This window comes from Podarcis liolepis (assembly GCF_965112155.1).
Source record: "Podarcis liolepis genome assembly, chromosome: 4".
Classification (NCBI taxonomy): Eukaryota; Metazoa; Chordata; class Lepidosauria; order Squamata; family Lacertidae; genus Podarcis; species Podarcis liolepis.
The window spans coordinates 77,491,520-77,513,673 of record NC_139558.1 but is presented as its reverse complement, the minus strand read 5'-3'; the positions used below and the strand labels follow the sequence as shown (position 1 = coordinate 77,513,673).

Below are 22,154 nucleotides of genomic sequence, written 5' to 3'. Positions count from 1 at the left end.
AACAATATGCCAAGAGGGACTGTGTGTGTGTGTGTGTGTGTGTGTGTGAGAGAGAGAGAGAGAGAGAGAGAGAGAGAGAGAGTGTTTTGACACAGAGGTTTGCCTTGCTCTGTGCTGAATGCAAAACGGAGACTTGAGGTCTCCCTGGAAATCTCTTGGTGAGGCAAGGTCTGCTGCAGTGTTTTTCTTTCTTTTTAAAAGAGTTTATTTTTGCACTTTCAAGTTTATAAACAACAATAAAGAAACCAATTAAAATATAACCAATAAATCACCTTTGACTTCCCTCCTCACCTTTTGTGGATCCTTATGCCAACATTTTTCTCCTGCATCTCCTCTATTACTCCAATTTTGTCAAATCTTTAAAATAATCCATAATTCAACTTTTAACTACAAGTATCATATCAATCCTACTAATGATTTTAATTGTTTACAATAATTTTCCAGATACGTTATACACATTCTCCATTCCTAATTAAAATTTGATTCTTTCTGGTTCCTAATTCTTCTGGTCAATTTTGCCATTTCAGCGTAGTCCATCAGTTTTATCTGCCATTCTTCCTTGGTAGGAACTGTATTTTCTTTCCATCTCTGAGACAGGTCTGCTGCAGTATTCATGCTGTGAGCCCTTCCACCCTACCCTCAGGTTGTATATATGTGTAAATAAAACCAAATTTCCTAAAGACACCACAGTCTTTACACACACACACACACACACACACACATTTTATTGGTTTTTTTACATATCATTTCCAACAATCATTTAACATAACTTCTTATCTTATACAATGCAATATTTTAGACTTCCATCAACCACCTCTGATGATTTTCTGTTCTTTATCACTTTTTCTGCATTTCTTAATTTCTCTATTACTCTTCATTATCATTAACTAATAGTTCTCTTCATAGTCTTTTTTGTAATATTTCAAATAGTACTCCGTACAGAACTTCTTGCAGTCCTACTAGTGTAATCTGTTCATTACAATTGCTTTTCGAATAGTTCATATATTTACGACACCACAGTCTTTATTGACCTTCATTCCAAGGAAACCAGACCCAGGGGATGCGCTGGAATCCCTGGAGTCTCTCAGTGCTCTGAGAATGGTGTGTGTGCATGCAACAATATGAACAGATGTACAATTATTCCCTGCAATAAGGAAACGGATGGCAGCAAAATGAAGCTACCCAGAGAGTAGAGGGTGACTTCAGCTCTGCACACCCAGTTCTAAAGGAAAATATTGTTTTACAAAAGGACGAGCACCCAAATAGGAGGACAATGTTGGCATCACAAGACCTTATGAGGACCATAAAAGTACAGGTTCCATGTCCTAAGCTGCAGCTCCTGGCATCTCTAGGCAGGGCCGGAAGAGGCCCTTGCCTGAAACCTTGGGGAGGCCAGTCAGTGTTGTTGACAATACTAAATTAGATGGGCCCATGGCCTCACTTGGACATATGAAGCAGTTCCTATGTCCCTGTGCTCCTCCTACCCTGATAGAGATTGTGAAAGGCTTGTCAGAGATTTCTAAAACCAGCTGTGAAAGATGACCGTTTTATTCATAGAGCTGGAGGTTTCTCTTGATGCTGCCCAACCTCAAAACTTAGCTTTAGATAATCATAACACTAATCATGCCTGGAGGCAATTTCTCAAGCTTGGCTAGTATGTCCCTCACAGGTCTATTTCTGTATTCCCTCCCCTCCCTTTTCCACGCCTGTTCTTTTCTGTCAGGTGCTATGAAAGCACACAAGTAGTCAAGCAGTTAGACATACGGAGAGAAAGAGAGTGACATATTTTGCCCAGGGCTCATTGGTTTCATGGGGCAGGCCTCGCCCTAGGAGCCAATGACTTGAGCAGAACACACCTGAGGTTTGCGTGCTGCACGAACTTAGTCATGACACTCTCTCTCCCCTCATACTGTGTGAGGATTAGGCTGTGGACCTGCTGAAGCATTCTGTGCACCAACTCATTGCCTGAGCACAAAGACAGAAGTGAGGAGTGAAGTCCCTTTAGAAAATCCGTCCATAATTTGGTTGGGTGAATTCTGAATCAATTTCCTTTTTTTAAGTAATCTTCACACCCATATGGTAAACAGACTCTGGTCTTTCAGATATCATCTTGGCACCCAGTGCAGGGAAACCAGTTGCACTGTCCTAAACCTGTCTCTGCAGTAAACTAGGAAAACAGTAGACATCCATAAGTTTCAGGCCCTGTAAGCAAGGACCTTCAGGGCCACTGAAGTCATCAAATCAAATGCTTTGTCTATTCATCTTTTAAATCCGTCCAAGATGCTGGCCCTCTCTATAGTGTAAACATCTGCAGAGATGGGCCTTCATGTGTGCAACTGTATGTGTAGAGGCCAATTGCCTCTGGGGAGCCTGAAAGAGCACACTCCCCAGTTGTGATGCCTTTGGAGGCAAACAGCCTACATCAGAGACAACAGTCCTGTTTTATGGAGATGAATGAAAGGTGTGGTAAAAGGCCCCTTCATCTTGACAAGGGCTTTTGACTGTCAATCAGTTGACTCCAACCTCATAGGCTGCATTTCTTTCCCACTCCCCCAGCCCCCACTTTTCTGTCAGGTGCTATGAAAACACAGAAAAGTAGGCAGGCAATTATGCAAGCTGAAATGGGGCAATCCAATCTATGTACAGGGAGGGCTTGTTTTTCTTGGGCTTTCAACATGTATGCCTCTGCTTGTACTCTGAACTGGGCTAATCCAAAAAAGACAGCATGATTTCATTCTGCTGTATGTGTGGATCACCTCTTACTATGAATGACAATAGATTTGAAAGGGTTTCGGGATTACAGACAATTAGACACAAGCAGAGAGGGAGAAAGTGATTTTTCTGGCACGCACAACACATTGGTTTCATAGGGCAGGCCTTGCCCTATGAACCAGTGATCTGAGCACAGCATGCTTGATGCTGGTGTGCTGTGCCAACTTAGTCACGACACTCTCAAAAAGAACTTTCAATGAGTGTCAAAAAGTAATGTATCCATCCACAAAGGTGATTGCTTGCCAGACATGTAGATCTATGCCTGCCCAGCCCACTCACATGGCTATCTGAGTAACATACACAATTTGCAGCTATGTATGGAACTTCAGCTTCAAGCAAAACCACCCAGAGTGACTGGCAGGTTGGTTACAGAAGAACTTGACATGAGTTACACCACAGTAGGAAACTTACCTTTCAGGATCCGCTGAACAGCAAACAGATCAGCACACTCTTCTACTCTTGTTTCACATTTCCATTTATCTAGCTAAACCTACCGATAAAGACCATGATAATGATACAGATAATACATGGTGTGATGCAGGGCATAGGTCAAGCACAAAACAGATTTGACTGGTTGTGTGGAAGATGTGGCACAGATGAGGCAGAAGATAGTAAGGTAGATGAGGGTAAGAGAAAAGGAGAAAAGCAACAGAGACTAGAAATGTATTCTGCAGTCAATTTGAATACTATACTTCCCCACAACGGGTGAGTGAACTTGGCAGTGTTCTTCACCTGCATTGCTTCTCTCAGTCTGAGAGACAACTAAGGATGGGTTGCTAGTTGGTATTCCTACAATAGGAGAAACAGGAGATAGCATCACCCATTTTCAGTGACTTTGAAATGATAGTCATTATAATTAATCATTTTTTTCCCCAATGCCTGCATAATACGCCGACGCATTTTAAGCAGCTGCTGCTGCTGCAGGGCCATGTTTTACTGGTGCTAGCTAGAAGTGGACCCTGCCAAATAACAGCCTTCTCTCAAGAGAAATTGTACAGAAGACTGCTTAGAAAAGGAAGGAAGAATCATGTGCCATCTTAAGGATTTATTGTGGCATTATTGTGGCATTTGTGGCTTGGGAGTGCTCCTGGATCTGGGCATCCTCCTGGTTGGTCAGATTAAGACTGGTGGCCATAGGCACATGTTATCCGCATTGGCTGATCCTGTGGTGCAGCACTTCAACTTGACTACTCTTGTCTGCTGCACATGGGGCTACCCTTGAAGGCAGTTCAGAAACTTTTGCCTAAAGTGTAGCAAGCAGATGACTATCTGGCTGTGGAGGACGACTGGGATCCACGTATTTCCAGGCCAGGTGGCTGTTATGATACCTGCTTCTTTAAAATGGCCATGATCAGTCTTGCCAAGACCTAGCCATGCCAAAGATGGACCAGGATGCCACAGAGCACGGAAGGATACGTAAGTAGCATGGAGCTCTCCTACACGGAAGCTGGCAAACCTCAAGAGGACAAGGAGTAGGCTTTAATATTGATGATGATGATAGTGTTTATTACCTGCCTTCATCAGTAGATACCAGGGCAAGATATCACACTACTTTAGGCAGCTGTTGTTTTGCCTCAAAGAATCCTGGGAACTATTGTTTGTTAAGAGTGCTGAGAGTGGATAAGAGGTCCTTATTCATCTCAGAGCTACAATTCCCAAAGTTCCCTGGCAAGGGAGATTGATTGTTAAACCACTCTGGGAATTGTAGATCTGTGAGAGAAATTGGAATCCCCTAAATATGGCATAGGAGCCAAGGGACATGACACGACACACCCAGAGGAATATAGGAGTCAATAGGCAAAGCATGACAGCCTCACATGAACATTGGTGTCAGTGGGCATGGTAAGACACACCCAGAGGTGTGTGTTGTATGGCTGAGTTGGGATTTGAACCCTGTGCTCCTAAGGCCCAGTCAAGCAGTCTTAACTACAGCACCACCCACTTTGATGATCAAGAAGAAATCATAAACCCAAACTTGCATGCCCTAGTTTTTACGTGTGTGTGCGCGCGCGCCAGGTTCGGAATCAGAAAAGGTGGGAATATGTAAAGGTACAAAATTATCAGGCTGAAGTATCAGACTTCAGTTTCAAACTATACAATGTACAAAAGGCAATTTGCTTTAAGGCTTGTCTTGCAAGGCAGTTATTCTTATTCTTGCTCATAAGTAAGTCCCTACTGCATTCAGTGGGACTTACTCCTAAGTAAATGGTGTTATGGACTGCAGCTTGGTTAGCTGGAGTGGGGCTATTAAAAACATATTTAGAGAGGCAGATGATTAGGGGAGCAGTGACATATCTACTTAGGAGTAAACCCAAGGGAACACTGCAGCAGGGTGGCTTCTGAGTAAAGTGGGAAGGGAAGCAAAGAGAAGGGAGGGAGGGGAAAGAAAGGAGAGAGAGAGAGAGAGAGAGAGAGAGAGAGAGAGAGAGAGAGAGAATAAGAATAAATTACTTTGAACCTGATCCAATTCATGTTTACTCAGAAGTCAATCCTATCCATTTTAAAAGGTAAAGGGACCCCTGGCCATTAGGTCCAGTCGTGGCTGACTCTGGGGTTGTAGTGCTCATCTCGCTTTATTGGCCGAGGGAGCCGGCGTATAGCTTCCGGGTCATGTGGCCAGCATGACTAAGCCACTTCTGGCAAACCAGAGCATCTAGAGGGCACCATGTTGCATGACTCTTGATCTATACAGTGGTACCTCGGGTTAAGTACTTAATTCGTTCCGGAGGTGCGTTCTTAACCTGAAACTGTTCTTAACCTGAGGTACCACTTTAGCTAATGGGGCCTCCCGCTGCCGCCGTGCCGCCAGAGCACAATTTCTGTTCTCATCCTGAAGCAAAGATCTTAACCCGAGGTACGATTTCTGGGTTAGCGGAGTCTGTAACCTGAAGCGTATGTAACCTGAAGCGTATGTAACCTGAGGTACCACTGTACTGTAATTATAAATCTATCTTATGCACAGGGCTTTTCTTTCAGTCAGAACTCACCTGAACACAGTGCCAACACCTCTCAGGCAGCTGCCATTGCCATTCTAAGAGAATAAGGGAGGTGTTCATGGTGAGTTCTGGCATCTCTTTTCCTAGAAAAATAACACTGGTGTGTATAATATCTATACCTTGAATAAGTAACTTTATAATAGTTTGGGATTCCTTCTGCTGGTGCCTAGAGCTTTTTCAGTCTCAGAAGGATGGCCAGAGGAGAAATGGCAATTCAAAGCTGTTGAAACTGACAGGAACTCTCTGCCCCACCAAAAAGAAGAGAAAATGCTATTATGAAATCCAGTTCCTTGAATTTGAGGATTTGTAGGTTTTACTTTAAATATTTTGTAATATTGATATGTGGAACTGGTTTACAAACACGGAAGTCGGGTGAGATAGGAATGCTAAGACAAAAGTGTACACCTAAGAAAGCCAGGGAGTGGGGGGGGGGGATTCGAGGCTCAAGATGAGCAAAGATGTAAGTGATGCTTTGATTTCATTGACATGTGACAAAGTATAAAATGAAAAACCTAATAAGAAAAATTATTTTTTAAAAAGCGGGGACATCAGCACTATGTTTTTACAGCTGTACGGTTCCTAAGCCTTGGAGGACGCCTGTATTTTAGACTGAAAGGAAGCAACCACATTTCCAGGAAGGTGTTTCCCTATGGCATGCCAGCTTTTCAACATGTGTGACCTTGTTAACTGCCACATTAGTTTATGTACCTTATAGCCACACTACCAATTAGTAAGAGGACTCTGCAACCTCTTGCTGCTACCTAGTGGTCACAAATAAAAATGCTAAATTTACACCTTTGTTTCTTCAGTGTTGAATATGCACGGGATCTACAACCCGTTCAGGATCCCAGCTATCTCATTCCATTGCTTTCTTTACCACCCTCCATTCCTATTCCTTCCCAACTCAGTCAGCATTCTGTTGTGACTAAGCATGCTTAGTCCTCGTTGAGCTGTGCTTCTTTTTTGGGGGATGGCTGGGGTTAACCTCCAATGTTTTATTTTATTTTATTTTTTGAAACCTTGCAAATCTCAGGGCTCCTCAAGTCTGGTGTTACCTCGTTCTTGGACAAAGGTGGTGCCATTTTGGCTACTTAAGCAAACTTAACTCTTGGGAAAACGAGGTTGCTATTAGTGTTTGCAATGGTCCATTGTCTGGTCCATACACAAGAGATTCTGCCTGCAACTTCAAGAACTTTTGGTGAGTGAGACAGCAGGCAGAAGCAGGGCCTCCTCACTCAGCCATGAAGCTATTTGTCTGATCTTGGGACAGTCACTGCCTCCCAGCCTCATCTACCTTGGATTCTTGTAAGAAAAAAATGGGGAGAGGGGAGAACCCAACTTGAGCTCCTCGGAGGAAAGGCAGGATATTAATATAATTATAATGATTATAGTACTTAACTGGTCCATTTGCCATCTTATTCTGCTGTCTGTTGCAGCAAGCAGGACATTTACTGCATCCCTCTGTACTGGGGGTGAAGGGCAGTGAGTGTTTGAGCTCTGCTCATGGATACAACCATGCTGTATATTGTCTTAATGTCCCGGAACTACTTTAGTTGCCAGGATGCAATCCAGGAAACACATATGGGACCTTGGGTAGCTTCCAATCCATCAGGAGACACTATATAGTGGCTTCCCACACCTGACTTTCTCTCAGACACACTTGTTGTAATAAACAGGAATCCAGGGGTGCCATGCACAGGCAGGGACAGACAGTAGGACCATGGTTACAGTGGCCAGAAGAAGCCATAGCAGCCTTGTCTCCCACTGCACTGGGGGGTTAAAAAGGTACCGTATTTTTCGCCCCATAGGGCGCACCGCCCCATAGGACGCACCTAGTTTTTTTGGGGGGGGGAGAAATAAAGGGAAAAAAATTATTTTCCCCCCCCAGGCACAGGGCTGGAGCGGGGGAAGCCCGAGCTTCCCCCGACCCCAGCCCCCAGAACAGCCTGCTATCCACAAGCCTAGGGAGCCGCGCCGGTCTCCCCAGGCTTGCGGAGAGCTGTGCGAAGCCCGGGCACACTCTTCAGCACGCCCCAGGCTTCAAAATGCAGGCAGCTCTGCGCAACCCTTGGGAGACCGGCACGACTTCGTGCCGGTCTCCCTAGGGTTGCGGAGAGCTGCGCAAAGCCCAGGCACGCTCTTCAGCGCGCCCCAGGCTTCAGAATGCAGGCAGCTCTGCGCAACCCTTGGGAGACCGGCGCAAAGTCGCACCGGCCTCCCAAGGGTTGCGCAGAGCTTCCTGAAGCCTGGAGAACGAGAGGGGTCGGTGCGCACTGACCCCTCTCGCTCTCCAGGCTTCAGCGAAAGCCTGCATTCGCCCCATAGGACGCACACACATTTCCCCTTCATTTTTGGAGGGGAAAAAGTGTGTCCTATAGGGCGGAAAATACGGTATATGGATGTTCTGTGGGTTGCAACCTGTTAGGTATAAAAGAGCCTTCAAGATTTGGACCTTGAACCGAATGCATAAAACACAGAAGGTAACTGAGCAAAATAAATTTATTAAATGGAATCAGAGCCTTTGCCTTGCACATGATCACTAGTTGCACATAGATGAAAATTGCTTAGAAATCTTTAATTTTTTTTAGCAAAGGCCAACCCATCAATTCTTGACCTAAAAGCTAACAACAAATAAATCTGAATATGTTGTTTGGTTCCTGTACGTTGTGAGAACATAGGGAAATATTATTTTTCCCCCATCAGCAAATAACTAAACAGGTCTCTCTGAAGCATGAATCCCGTCAGTAGAAGCAGGAAATGGAGTACCTTGGATTTAATTTGAATTCCTATGGATTCAGAATATGCAGACATTAAGCTAGGCAGAAGTGGGGGTCCTGTGGCCATTCAGATGCAGCTCCCATCCATCCTTGATCATGCTGGCTGGGGCTGATGGGAGATGGAGCCCAACAATGTTGGAGGGCAATAGGCTCTTGCTAATTACAGAACTGAGAGAGAATTATGTAATTCGTAAGTAACCACTTCAGGAAAACAGGTATATTGGCTACTATAGCAACACACCACCAATTCTGAGTCCAATTACTGCAAAGAATCAACAGACAGTGCCCTCTCTTTAATCTCCAGAATGGGGGACATATTACAAATTAGGCAACTATAAGAATCCATCAGTTTTAAATTCAGTTTTTTTCAACAACTGACATCAGAAAAAGCATTGTAAGCTTGGTTAGTTGCATAGGTGCCCAAGGTATTTTTTTTTGGGGGGGGGGAGGGGTGCCAGTTTTAAATTGAATTAGATAAATGGGCTCTCATTTAGAGCACCATACAACCAGAAGTTACAAATTTTTTTTTCTAACAAGCAGAATTCTAGATACATTCTAACACCTAGACATTATTTAGTTAAGGCTGGTTTAAAATTATTAATGCTTCACCCCAGGTTATCACAATTCACAATTCAGTTAAGTGTAGTCTCATCACCATCATTACTAGATAGTCGTCGTTCCCCCCCCCCTAATTTTTTTTTATCTAACTAAGTTAAATGTGAGGCAACCACGTTGCTTGACTGTTGGGAGACTTGCATACTGACCCTGAGACTATGTACTCACAAATATTCCAGTTGATTTACACATGCAGCTGCATCATATCATACAATTTTCCCCAGAGTGTACTACTTTGGTCTGCAAGTGATGGATCATGTACCTGAAAGCTCCTGTATGGTGGGGAATAATTGTATTTGTACATATGGAACTGGTCTCACAGGGCAAAGACTACCAAAGCAGAATTCTTCCTCAAACCTTAGCTTTCTATGTGCAGAAAGGGTTTCCTCCCCCATGGGAACACATTCAAAATGTACCCCCCTTGCAATCTGAGATGGGCCAATCCAGCAAAGACAGCATGATCTGATTCTGCAGGATATGTAGATCAGCTCTTACTATGACAGTCAGTGCGTTTTAGGATTACTGCCTTATTACTGGATGGCGAGTACCTTGGTGGCTTCCTAAAAGGCATGTGACATTCTGCGCTCCGGTGCAACTATGTACTTCCTATCATCCTAGATCACCCAGCACAGCACCCACACTGGAAGAAATCAGCTACCACCGACAGCATTCAAATCTATAGAATTTGCATAGACAGAGCATGTGGGAGGGCAGCACTGGAACTTGTTCCACCTAGGGCAGCGTCCAAGAACAGCTCATTGAGCTTTCAGGTCTTCATCTTTTACACCGGCTCGTCGTCATTTTTATGTCTCTCAGATGCCTGCTTCCTTATCATATTCTGAACCTAAGGAAGCAGCGAAAACCAAAAACAAATCCAGAGAGCATCAGTCAGTGTATTAGCTACTTGCTGCATGTTAATGATTTTTTAATTTAAAATATACATCTTTAACCCCAATCCTCAACTGACGGCCAAACCAGATGTGAATGAAAACAAATGCCCATGTTTGTTATGTGCATAATAACTGCTGGGGGGGGGGGACCTTGGCCATTTAAATCTCTGGGAAAATTAACTCACTCTTTCTCTCTGTGGCAGTCCAGACAAGATTCACCTCTCCAAACCTAAGCACAACACGAGGGGAGGGGAGCTGGTGGCGGAGGTGGTTTTGCATAGTATATTTAGATACAGTGGTACCTTGGGTTACAGATGCTTCAGGTTACAGACTCTGCTAACCAGAAATAGTAAAAGTAAAGGTACCCCTGCCCATACGGGCCAGTCGTGTCCGACTCTAGGGTTGTGCGCCCATCTCACTTAAGAGGCCAGGGGCCAGCGCTGTCCGGAGACACTTCTGGGTCACATGGCCAGCGTGACGAAGCTGCTCTGGCGAGCTGGCACCAGCGCAGCACACGGAAACGCCGTTTACCTTCCCGCTAGAAAGCGGTACCTATTTATCTACTTGCACATTTTAGGGCACTTTCGAACTGCTAGGTGGGCAGGAGCTGGGACCGAACGACGGGAGCTCACCCCGCCGCGGGGATTCGAACCGCCGACCAAGCGATCGGCAAGCCCTAGGCGCTGAGGATTTACCCACAGTGCCACCCGCGTCCCAGAAATAGTACCTCGGGTTAAAAACTCTGCTTCAGGATGAGAACAGAAATTGCGCAGCGGCGGCAGTGGGAGGCCCCATTAGCTAAAGTGATAGCTCAGGTTAAGAAGAGTTTCAGGTTAAGAACAGACCTCCAGAACGAATTAAGTTCTTAACCCAAGGTACCACTGTACTGCCATCTTCCACGGAAGTTTCACCAAGCTTGCAAGATCACCTGCATATTGTCTACACTGAATGGTGGCAGCTCTGCAGGGACTGAGGCAGGGATTTCTCCCAGCCCTACCAGGAGATGCTGGGGATTGAACCCAAGACCATCTGCATGCAAAGTAGATGCTCTGCTACTGAGCTGCCCATCTTCCCAAAAGAGGAAGTCATTTCTTCTTTAAACTGAGGAGCATCTGTTATGTCTTCTATAGCATCTTCCATCCCCCAGTGCCTTTTCTTTCCAGAACACAATTCTGTACTTATAAGCACTAGGGTGTTATGGATCTCGTTTTCTGTAACTGCCCGCTCTCTTTTCCTCGCCGAAAGCAAGAAAAATATATTTCTCAGCTCCAATGCCCCTTTTCTGCTTCTTCAGAGAAGAATAACAGTCAAGCAGTGTGTGCCTTGCAGGGATGACATACCTGTCTCAACATGAATTCTAATGGCCTCTCAGGCTTCTCATACACCAGATTTTCAGTGATCTCCTGAATGAGAAAGACAGAAGTCATTATACTCCTTTCCCAAAGGCAAACAATGAAAAGATACAAAATTATATTGCCAGAGGCAAGAATGGCTTGTCTGGGAAAGATATGGGATATACATAATATGTATTATTTACAAATACAGATATGATGTGTCATTTCATCTTTCCTGAAAAATGTCTACTGTACAGCAAAATCCCGGGTGCTCTAACACATATGCTTGATAACCTGAAATGTTCACACACTCCCACATTAACAGAATGGAGGACTAAGCTCAAGCCAACAAAATGAAACTCAGTTGGGACAAATGTAAGGTTCTGCACTTAGGCAAGAAGAACCAGCTACACCAGTATAAGATGGGGGACACATGGCTTGCCAGTAGTACATGTAAAAAAAGATCTAGGGGTCTTAGTGGACCACAAGCTTAACATGAGTCAGCAGTATGATGCAGCAGCAAAATAATAATAATAATAAAAAGCTAATACTATTCTAACCTGTACCAACAGAAGTATAGTGCCCAAATCAAGGGAACTAATAGTCCCACTCTATTCTGCCTTGGTCAGACTACATCTGGAGTACAGTGTCCAGTTCTGGGTGCCACAGTTCTGGGCTCCTCTTCTGGTAAAGAGGAAACTGAGAGGAGATATACCGTATTTTTCGCTCCATAAGACGCACTTTTTTCCGCCTAAAAAGTAAGGGGAAATGTGAGTGTGTCTTATGGAGCGAATGGTGCTGCGCAGAGAGGTAGAGCTGTACAGCGCCCCTTCAGCAAAGCGGGAGGAGGAACAGAGCCCCTTCTGTTCCTCCTCCCGCTTCACTGAAGGGGTTCTGCGCAGCTCTCCCTCTCTGTGCAGTGCCTGTCCTGCGAAGCCGTCCCTTCTGTTCCTTCTCCAGCTTCGCTTAAGGGGCGCTACGCAGTTCTCCCTCTCTGCGCAGCGCCTCTCCTGTGAAGGAGAGGCGCTGCGCAGAGAGAGAGAACTGCGCATCGCATCTTCAGCGACACCCCTGTCATGTGAAGCCAGAGGAGGAACAGAAGGGACTCCTCCTGTTCCTTCTCCAGCTTTGCTGAAGGGGCACTGCGCTGTGCCCCTTCAGTGATGCGCCTGTCCTGGCTTCTGCCTTAGCCGTGTGCAGCCTCTTCGGCCAGGGAGAGCCTTCATCCCGTTGCCCTGAAGAGGCTTGGCGCAGTTATCCCAGAAGCCAGAACAGCCACACGGTATCCCTCTTGCTGTTCTGGCTTCTGGGATTCAGAATATTTTTTTCTTGTTTTCCTCCTCCCAAAACTAGGTGCGCCTTATGGTCTGGTGCGTCTTTTGGAGCGAAAAATACAGTAATAGGCATCTTCAGCTATCTAAAGGGCTGCCACATGGAAGATGGAGTAAACTTGTTTTCTCCTGCTCCAGAGGGTAGGACGAATGGATTCAAGTTGTAAGAAAGGACATTCCAACTAAACATCAGAAAAACTTTCTGACAGTAAGAGCTGTTCGACAGTGGAACAAAACTCCCTTAGGAAGTTGTGGACTCTCCTTCCTTAGAGGCTTCTAAGCAGAGGTTGGATGGCCATCTGTCATGGATGCTTTAGCTGAGATTCCTGCATTGCAGGGGGTTGGGCTAGATGACCCTGGAGGTCCCTTCCCACTCTACAGTTCTATGATTCTATGAAAACTGCAAGTTGCAAGTTACAAAGTGCATCTATTACAGGCCCAATATAGGATTTGTTTATTGAGCAATTTATTTATTTAGAAAGATAGATAAAACAATACAGTATTTAGAAATCTACACAATTCATTGCAGATTATCTCAAATTTGAACTGCTTTCCTCAACTGCACAATTGTTTAAGTAGATGAATATTTAGAAAAGCAATATATCAAGCAATAATGGTAAGCACATTGCACTTGGAAGTTGAAATATATTAATATATAACTAACTGCCTGTAATTATCTATTAAGTTATTTTTATCCTGCGTCTTCAACTCCAAGGGTCCCCAGAGTGACTTACAACTTTAGAAAAACAACCATCAATCAAACAGACCAGATATAACCATCAAAGCAACAGCATAAAAACAACAACCCAAAGTCACAAGGGCCAAAAATACCCAAACCCAATGCTATGGGTTGTATCCAATCATAGTAGACCTGCTGGAATTAATGGGCATGACTAACTTAAGTGCCTTCATTTCAGTGGGTCTACTCCAAGTAGAGTTTATCTGGATACAGTACACAGTCACTGAGCTGGTTTGGATCATCTTTTCTGACATGGTTTATGAATCTGGGAAAATATGTCCTGACCAGTTCAGTGATTATTAATGACACTGTCCTGTGGTTTCTTCCTCCTTTCCTTTCCCTGCTCTTGTCTCTATTTTCCTAAGTGCCAGGCTCACACATTCTTCCTCTGTTGGTGCTTCACTGGTGGCTTATATTAAACCAGAGTCCCCTATTATGTCTGAACTTGGGTTTATACTGAGTGAACTAACCAAGATCATAGGCCCATAAGCAAAAATAAATCCGGTATATGCAAACTCTGAGCCTTTCAAAATGATTCATCAAGGAGCCCATATGCTACATCCAATGAAACAGAAATGGGTGGAGAGATGCCATTCTTGGCAGGTGCAATGATATCTGGACACTTTTGACTGATTTGTGTCCAATGCTGCAGATACCACAGCTGAAGTGCAACTGGGCATCTTTCTCATTTTTATTTTTTGTATTTAAAATTGATTTTCAAGGATAGCGTTTTAAAAAGGGGGTCATGGACAATGTTTTGGACAATAAATTACCAAGTACAGTAGCTGGATTTTCCAAACCATTTGATGACATTAAAAATTGATAATGCTGTTTTGTTTTGAAAGGGAAAATTGGAAAACAGGAATGTGAATTTCTGCAAAGAAAACTATGCTGGGAAGAACTACATTTCAAAAATATATTTCAGTTTTCACAAATGTGCATGCTTTGCTTTTGAGAACAGAGCATCTTTAACCTGCATTACTCCTCTTTTTCCATTTGGTTCTTTTCATTGCAGGCCAACACTTCAGGCGTTTTATTCTGAAAAGGCTTGTTTAGGTTTTGGTTTGCTGCCATCTAGGATTATTGCAATGCCTGGCATAGTTGTGTTTGGGGCTTTTTTTTGCTGTTTGGATTATTTTTCTCTGTGTTTTAACATTTGTATTATTGTATGTTGTAATGTGGGTCTTCTGTGTCTTGTATCATTGTATGTTACCTTTGGGTTGCTCTCAGGAAAGGCAACCAAGAATTTAAAAATAAAGAAACATTGAATTAGATTTTGTACAATTGATACCGTTGTATTTCTTTGTGATGCAACTAATCCAATTATTGTACTTGGCATACTGTTTTGCACTGATGTACAGAATGGTTTCTAGGTCAATCTCTTCATTTTTCTTTTCTTTTTAAATTAAAAAAAAAACCACAACTGCATTTAAAAGCAACAGCACTAGACTACTAAACCACCAAAATAGGAAGGAAGAGAGAGAGAGAGAGAGAGAGAGAGAGAGAGAGAGAGAGAGAGAGAGAGAGATGCCCCTGTACAGAGAAGTATAGGGGAAAATGTGCACTCATGCAACAAGGTAGACTTTCTATTCTTTTCTGAGTGGCAGCAACCCTCTGTCTCATCACTGGAATGTGTTCCATTCCTATAAATTTTAAAAGTATCTTCCTATGTGGATTCACAGGGACCAATTTGTAAGATTCACTCTGTGTGTGTGTGTGTGTGTGTGTGTGTGAGAGAGAGAGAGAGAGAGAGAGAGATGCAGTCCAGCAGGCTGAGAACACATGGCCCTCCAGATGCTGCTCATCTCCAAGTCCCATCAGCCCTGCCTAGCATGGCCAATGGTCCAGGATGATGGGAGCTGTAACCAAGCAACATCCTGAGGGCCATAGTTCCCCCACCCCTGCAGCAGAATGTGGTACAGCAACTAGGAATGCAACACCACCAATATTCAGGGTCCCACTGGAAGGAAACCACAAATGGCGAGGTCAAGAACAGCCAAGAGGTTGCTGGGCTACTACTCCCATTATCCCTGACCATTAGCCATGCTGGCTGGAGCTGATCGTGGCTGAAGTCCAACAACAGCTGAAGGGCTAGATCTGTGTTTCCCAAACACTGGTCTCCAGCTGCTTTCAGACTACAGTTACCATCATCCCTGACCACTGGTCTTGCTAGGTAGGGATGGTGGGAGTTGTAGTCCAAAAACAGCTGGAGACCCAAGTTTGGGAAACATTGAGCTAGATGCTCCATCACTGTATTCCTAAAGGCAGAGACTAGATCTCAGATGTCCTAAAGACAAGGAATAGATCTCAGAGATCTTGAGAGGGACACTGTGTGAAGGGGACACTATGTGAAGCTTGTAATCTCTTGAGAAAGCCCAGTTAGACATCTATGGGACAAAAGCCTTCCACCATCATTCTTGTGGCTGGAATATAATGCAGAGTACTCTCAAAAGAGGATATGGGCTAGTAAGGTTAAGGTAAAGAGACCCCTGATCATTAGGCTCAGTCATGACCGACTCTGGGGTTGTGGCACTCATCTCGCTTTACTGGCCAAGGGAGCCAGCGTACAGCTTCTGGGTCATGTGGCCAGCATGACTAAGCCGCTTCTAGCGAACCAGAGCAGTGCACGGAAACGCCATTTACCTTCCCGCCGGAGCCGTACCTATTTATCTACTTGCATTTTGATGTGCTTTCGAACTCCTAGGTTGGCAGGAGCAGGGACCGAACAATGGGAGCTCACCCCGTCACAGGGATTTGAACTGCCAACCTTCTGATTGGCAAGTCCTAGGCTCTGTGGTTTAACCCACAGCGCCACCGGCATCCCAGGGCTAGTAACATCCCCCAAATGCTAAGAGATTCCCTCAAACCACTGTGTATAAAGGCACTGGCTGGGTTGGTTCAGAACAGCCACTGTGCACGCTTTTGCCTAAGTGAAGCCAGCTTTGACAGAAAAGGCAAAAAGGGAGTGGTTCACCTGAAATATCTGCAGAATATTATGCTTCTCCATGTACCTAAGTGAAACTTCAAAGGGATCTTGATACACAACAGGCATCTCCTCGGAGAAGTCCACAGAAGGAACAACTATTGGGGGAGGCTGCTCTTCTATTATTGGAGGTTCCATTTGTTGAGGCACCATTTCCTGAGACAGTACTTGTTGGGGCACCAATTCTTCAGGGGTCATGATGCTTTCTGTCGATCTGACCAAACCATGTGGAAACACAATTCCTCTTTGATGTTTTTGAGTGAGTATAGAGCCAAGACCTTCCAAAGATGAAACAGGAAGAAATGCTGGGCGGGTTGGTTTTGGTGTCTCCTCCGTGACAATTTCTGGTGCCTTGCTCATGTCAGATTCTGCTGCAATCTCCGCGATAGGCTCAGGTGCTTCCTCTACGATAGGTTTTGGTGCTTCCTCCATGTTAGTTTCTTGTATCTCATCCATGGACAATACCACTTCAAGAATTTGGGGTTTTCTCTTTTGTGGTTCAGCAATAGATTCTGGTGGTTCAGGATGCTCCTGCCCCTCAGTAATCAGAACTCTTTCTGGCTGTAGCTACAATACATAACAAGCAAAAAGTTACCATGCAGAAAAAAGGCACATGCATAGTTCTTGCACTCAGTAGGCCTTAGACGTAATCCTACCCTTGGACAAAAAAACCATGTGGAGAGTTGTGGGACTGAGAAGGTTAATCTTTTCCCTTGCCAATAAGCACAGCTGCCAAACTGCCACACACTACATTTGGCCAGTGTGTGAAGGGGCTCCACTCATGAACTGCTGTACACACATAAAGTCCCTTCACATGAAAGCCAAATATATGGACAGCTGAAGGAGAAAGGCCAGCATTGATGATGCCAGCAGTGCCCTTCAACACTCTATATTGGACAAACAGGCCAAACCCTACACCAAAGGATAAATGGACATAAATCTGACATCAGGAATCATAAGACAGAGAAGCCAGTAGGACAACACTTCAGTCTCCCAAGACATTCAATACAGGATCTCAAAGCAGCTGTCTTACTACAAAAGAATTTCAAAAATAGACTTGAAAGAGAAGTTGCTGATTTACAACTTATCACTAAACTGAAAACTATGGAGAGACCTGGTCTTAATAGACATATTGGATTCCTGTCTCATTACATATGCTAATCATCTGCATGCTATCCCTTGCTTTTTCCTGTAGGACTAATTGTAGTCGTTAACAGTCGTCAACTACCAGCATGAGTTTGACCAAGGGCAGTGGAAGACAGAAGTGCCTGGAGTGCTCTGGTCCATTGGGTCACGAAGAGTCGGACATGACTAAATGACTAAACAACAACAACAGTCGTCAACAGGTTTTCCACACCCATTGAGTCAATTACCCATCTCCTACTACCCTCCTGAGAAAAACCCCACCCCACCCTCCCACGATATATAAGGGTCTGGTGACTTTTGTTTCAGTGTATCTGAAGAAGTGTGCATGCACATGAAAGCTTATACCAAGAACAAACTTAGTTGGTCTCTAAGGTACTACTGGATTTTTTTCTTCTTTTTTATGTAGATTTCAACTGTGTCAGACCAACACGGCTACCTACCTGAATCTGTATCTCTTAAGATTGTGTGTTATTATGCTCACTGCAACATATTCAAGGGTTATTTCCAACACACCCAGATAGGTACCTGTTGCTTTAAACATTGGAAGACAAAGGTGGTCTCTGCTAGCAGAAAGGGGTGTGTATGCCAACATGTGGCATTTTAGCGTCAGGGGTTCACAATACGGGAAGCTTGATACTGGGGAACTACAGAGTTGGAGCAAGCTGATAGGAGCAGGTGAGGTGTGAAAGGCTGGAACAGGCTGAGAGACAAAACTGTAGGTTTGTGTGTTCATTTTGGAATAGCACAAACCTGTCTCCCAGTTTATTAGTTTTTGGTATATTATCACTAAGATCCTGTCACAGAGCAGAATAAAAAAGGCAGAGACAGTAAAGCTACAAGATGAAAGACAGAAGATCCTTGTTGGCTGTCAAGCATAGAGTACGGCAACTGACTTTCATCAGTTTGGAAAGAGGCATGCTGGATCCAAATACCCAAGGTAAGAAATACTGGAGACCCTTTATCAGTCATTCAATTGCCTTGGAAAAATATGTTTACAGAGCAATCCTATGCATGTCTATTCAGAAGTAATTCCCTCTGTAATTTCCATTGGGCCAATGTGCATAGGACTGCAGCCCAAATGCACAGGAGCTAACCCTGCACAGACCTGGGGAGTGGGGAGCATTTCAAAGTCCTAAATGACAGCATCAAATGACAACACTTCCTCTTCTATTATCAGTTAAATATCTGACATGTGGCCCTTTAAAAAGAAAATGCTATGATGCAGGAAGCCAGCTCTTACAGAGCTGACTCAGAGGTGTGGCTCGGCTGGAGGAGTTACTTACTACTCTGCACAGTCTCCCAGACTTCAACGGAAATAACTCATAATGCTTATAGTGAGTTCATATATGAACAGCAAAGACAAAACAGTGGAGAGAAGTACATAAATGCATCTTAACTCAAGTGCACATACAGATACCTGCTCAAAACATTAACATTGCACTAAATTATATCCATCCTCATCCCAGCTGCTCCAGTTAATACCTTATTCATTGCTGAAGCTTGCTGGATCACTGGGGGTGAGCAGCTCTCTCTTAGCCTAAACTACTTCACGCATTTTCCTAACAAACCTCTTGTCTTCTCCACAACTGGGGGAAAGGGTGACATGCATGCTTCCCAAGCGCCAGCAAAGGCAGGGTAAAATGAATTAAAGAAACAAACACTGGGCAACTGAATCCACTGTGAGATTAAGCATTCTATTAACAGCGTGCTTTAAATCATGTACAGCGGTCTTCTTTTCAGTCTAACATTTCCTGCCTTTTTAACGCTGCAGTCCTATGTGCATTTGCCCGGGGAGCTAGCTCTGCGGACCTTTGCAGGTCTTACTTCTGAGTAAATGCAACTTGCTCTGTAAGATTTAGTGGCTGGAGAGAGCCACACTGTCAACAGAAAGTTAGCCAACACATGAGGTCCAAAACAGTAAAGGGCTGTTAAGAGCGACAATCCAGCATACAACCGCCAGTGGGCAAAAAAGAGCCTATGGGGGAGGAAGGGGACTCTGCGCCCTCCCCAAACGTTGTTGGGACTACAGTTCCTATCAGCCCCTGTCAGAATGACCAGCGCTCAGGGATGATGGGTTCTGTAGTCCCTCAACATCTGGAGGACCAGCCTTCGAAACGGAAGGAGGGGTTGGAAAGTGACCCCTTCCCCAATATTTCACCTGTGAAATATTGATGTTATTGGGGTGGGGAGGCTACTGCAGACCCCTGAGCTACCAAGGAGCAGGTGTGGATGGGGGCCACCCAAGAGGCGAGTGTGTCTGAATACTGGACAGCGGAGAAAGGCGGCTTTGCCAATGTTACGCTCCCTGTAAGCAAAGCAGCCCAGGCAATTTTGTAAACGGAGCACGTCACATTTGGGGAGGGGGGCCTCTCCAGGCTGCTCCCGTTTCCCTTCCTCCCGCGCTTCCGGCTGCCGCCCTCACCTGCCCCTCCGGCGAGCCCTGCTCCTGCTCCTGCTCCGGCCCTCGCTCTGCCATCTTGGAGCCAAGGCGCGTCGCATCCTTTGCTACCCGGCGCGCTCCGTGCGCTCCTTACGCGTTCTGTCCCCTACGGGCAGCGGAGGGAGCGCCGCAGCTACCATGGCAACCGCCCCAAGCGCTGCTCTCGCCCCTCCCCTCCCCTCGGCCTTTCGGTTGCGCGCTCGTGCCGGCCAATGGGAGAGCGCGCGAGTGCGAGCGCGGAAGGAGGCGCGGGCATTCCGAGCGGGCCAGCTGATTGGCGAGCGGGCAGTTGGTACCCAGGGTGGCCATATTTTTTGAGGGTGGAAGTGCGCTCGCTGCCCTGGCAGACTGGGAGTTAGTTCGTCTCTGAAACCTTACCCATTTTCGATTATCCTCCAAGCACTGCCCTCCCGCTTCATCCTAGAATTGTAGAATTGGAAGAGACCGCCCATGGTCACCTAGTCCAACCCTCTGCAATGCAGGAATGCTAAAAATACAGTGGTACCTCGGGTTACATACGCTTCAGGTTACATACACTTCAGGTTACATACTCCGCTAACCCAGAAATAGTGCTTCAGGTTAAGAACTTTGCTTCAGGATGAGAACAGAAATCGTGCTCTGACAGCGTGGCGGCAGCAGGAGGCCCCATTAGCTAAAGTGGTGCTTCAGGTTAAGAACAGTTTCAGGTTAAGAACGGACCTCCGGAACGAATTAAGTACTTAATCCGAGGTACCACTGTAATAGCTGGGGAGGACAGAGCAAAATAGAAAGGGGCTCCCCACCACCACCACGTTCCCTTGTAATTTGAGCACTTGCTATTAACTTTTTAAACTTGTCCATTAGCCAAGTAAAATCAGTGTATCAGTTTATTTCGTTGAGGGGCATTTGCTAATGTTCTAAAAGCATCTTCGCCAACCTGGTGCCTGCCAAATATTTTGGACTGAAACTCCCATCATCAGCCCCAGTCACCAAAACTTAAACCTGTCTTCTAAATTACTGCTTATGGTAGCAGCCATTTTAAGAAATATAATTTTGGCACATTTTTTTCTGCAAAAAATGGTGTGGGCATATGCTTTGCAGCTACATGGGAAGCTGTGTCATACCAGATCGGACTGTGTGATGCAGTGATGCCTACAGAACACCTTTCCCCAGCCTGGTGCCCTTCCCCACAGCTGTCTTGAGACCCAAACATCGGGGGGGGGGGGAGCAGCACCAGGTTCATGAATGCTGTGTTCTAAAACATTATTTTGCAATTATTATGAACCGAAGACACAAAATAGAGGGGACGAAGCATATAGGGGACGAAGTAGTAGCGCTCAGGATGGTACCATGTTTACCTATGGAAATGGGGTAACCTGCAACAGGTCTGTATAACTATTAAATGGTATCCTATTGTTACTCTCCCAACAGTAAAATCTCACTGTTGGTACCAGGAGAGAGTGAAATTGTAAGTTGGAAGGCACAATTTTCAACTCTCTTTTTTAAAAAATATACATAGCTACAGGAATAGAGTACTTAATCAGCTGTTACAATGCACAGTAATTCAGGGTTTTAGCAACAGCCCCAGAGTCAAGGGTTTTGTTGCAGGCTACTGAATGGGAAGGTCTAGTTGCCCAATCCCCTTACAATTCAGTCCCAGTCCATAGAGAACAAGAGTGGGAAAGGGTTATTCCCCTGTTGTCTTGCTTGTGAACATCTGGTTGGTTGCTGTGGAAAACACAGTGCTGGGGACAATATAGGCCTTTGTCCTGATTCAGCAGAACTCTTGTTAAGTCTATAAAATTTAGCCAACGTTAAGACAAGGCTGATAGGAAATGTCAGTAGCTGGAACCTGTGAAAAGAGTGTAGGCTTCAGAAAAGACCAAGTTAATCAAATTATTTCTAAATTAAAAAGGGGGAAGGCTGGGGGTATAAGAAAGGAAACACAAATTAGTTTTTCTAGTTGCACATTTCCTAAACCTACTCCTTACGTATACTGTAATCTCAATCAATCTCAAAATTTCTGGGTGTGTAACATGCAGTTGCCCCTTGCTTGCATGCATGTTATGCTGCAGTAAATTTGTTAGTAGTGTTATGTTACAAGTCTTTTTGGTAGCTAAAGCCTGGGAAGAAACCCATACTTGAGCTATTT

General features: G+C 44.8%; 1 protein-coding gene across 2 annotated transcripts; it reads right to left on the bottom strand.

Moving 5' to 3' along the window:
- Positions 1–8,249: 8,249 nt before the first annotated feature.
- Positions 8,250–20,188, bottom strand: TEX55 (testis expressed 55). Of its 2 annotated transcripts, none has more exons than XM_083499016.1 (4): positions 20,006–20,188; positions 16,466–17,004; positions 11,391–11,453; positions 8,250–10,004 (listed from the first exon to the last, which is right to left on the bottom strand). In XM_083499016.1, the coding sequence occupies exons 1-3, from the start codon at positions 20,057–20,059 to the stop codon at positions 11,408–11,410; spliced, it is 639 nt and encodes a 212-aa protein (XP_083355142.1). In that variant the 5' UTR covers positions 20,060–20,188; the 3' UTR covers positions 8,250–10,004; positions 11,391–11,407. The 2 variants fall into 2 exon arrangements, with proteins under 2 accessions (XP_083355142.1, XP_083355141.1); XM_083499015.1 differs by having other exon boundaries at positions 16,429–17,004; positions 20,006–20,186.
- Between the last annotated feature and the right edge of the window lie 1,966 nt (positions 20,189–22,154).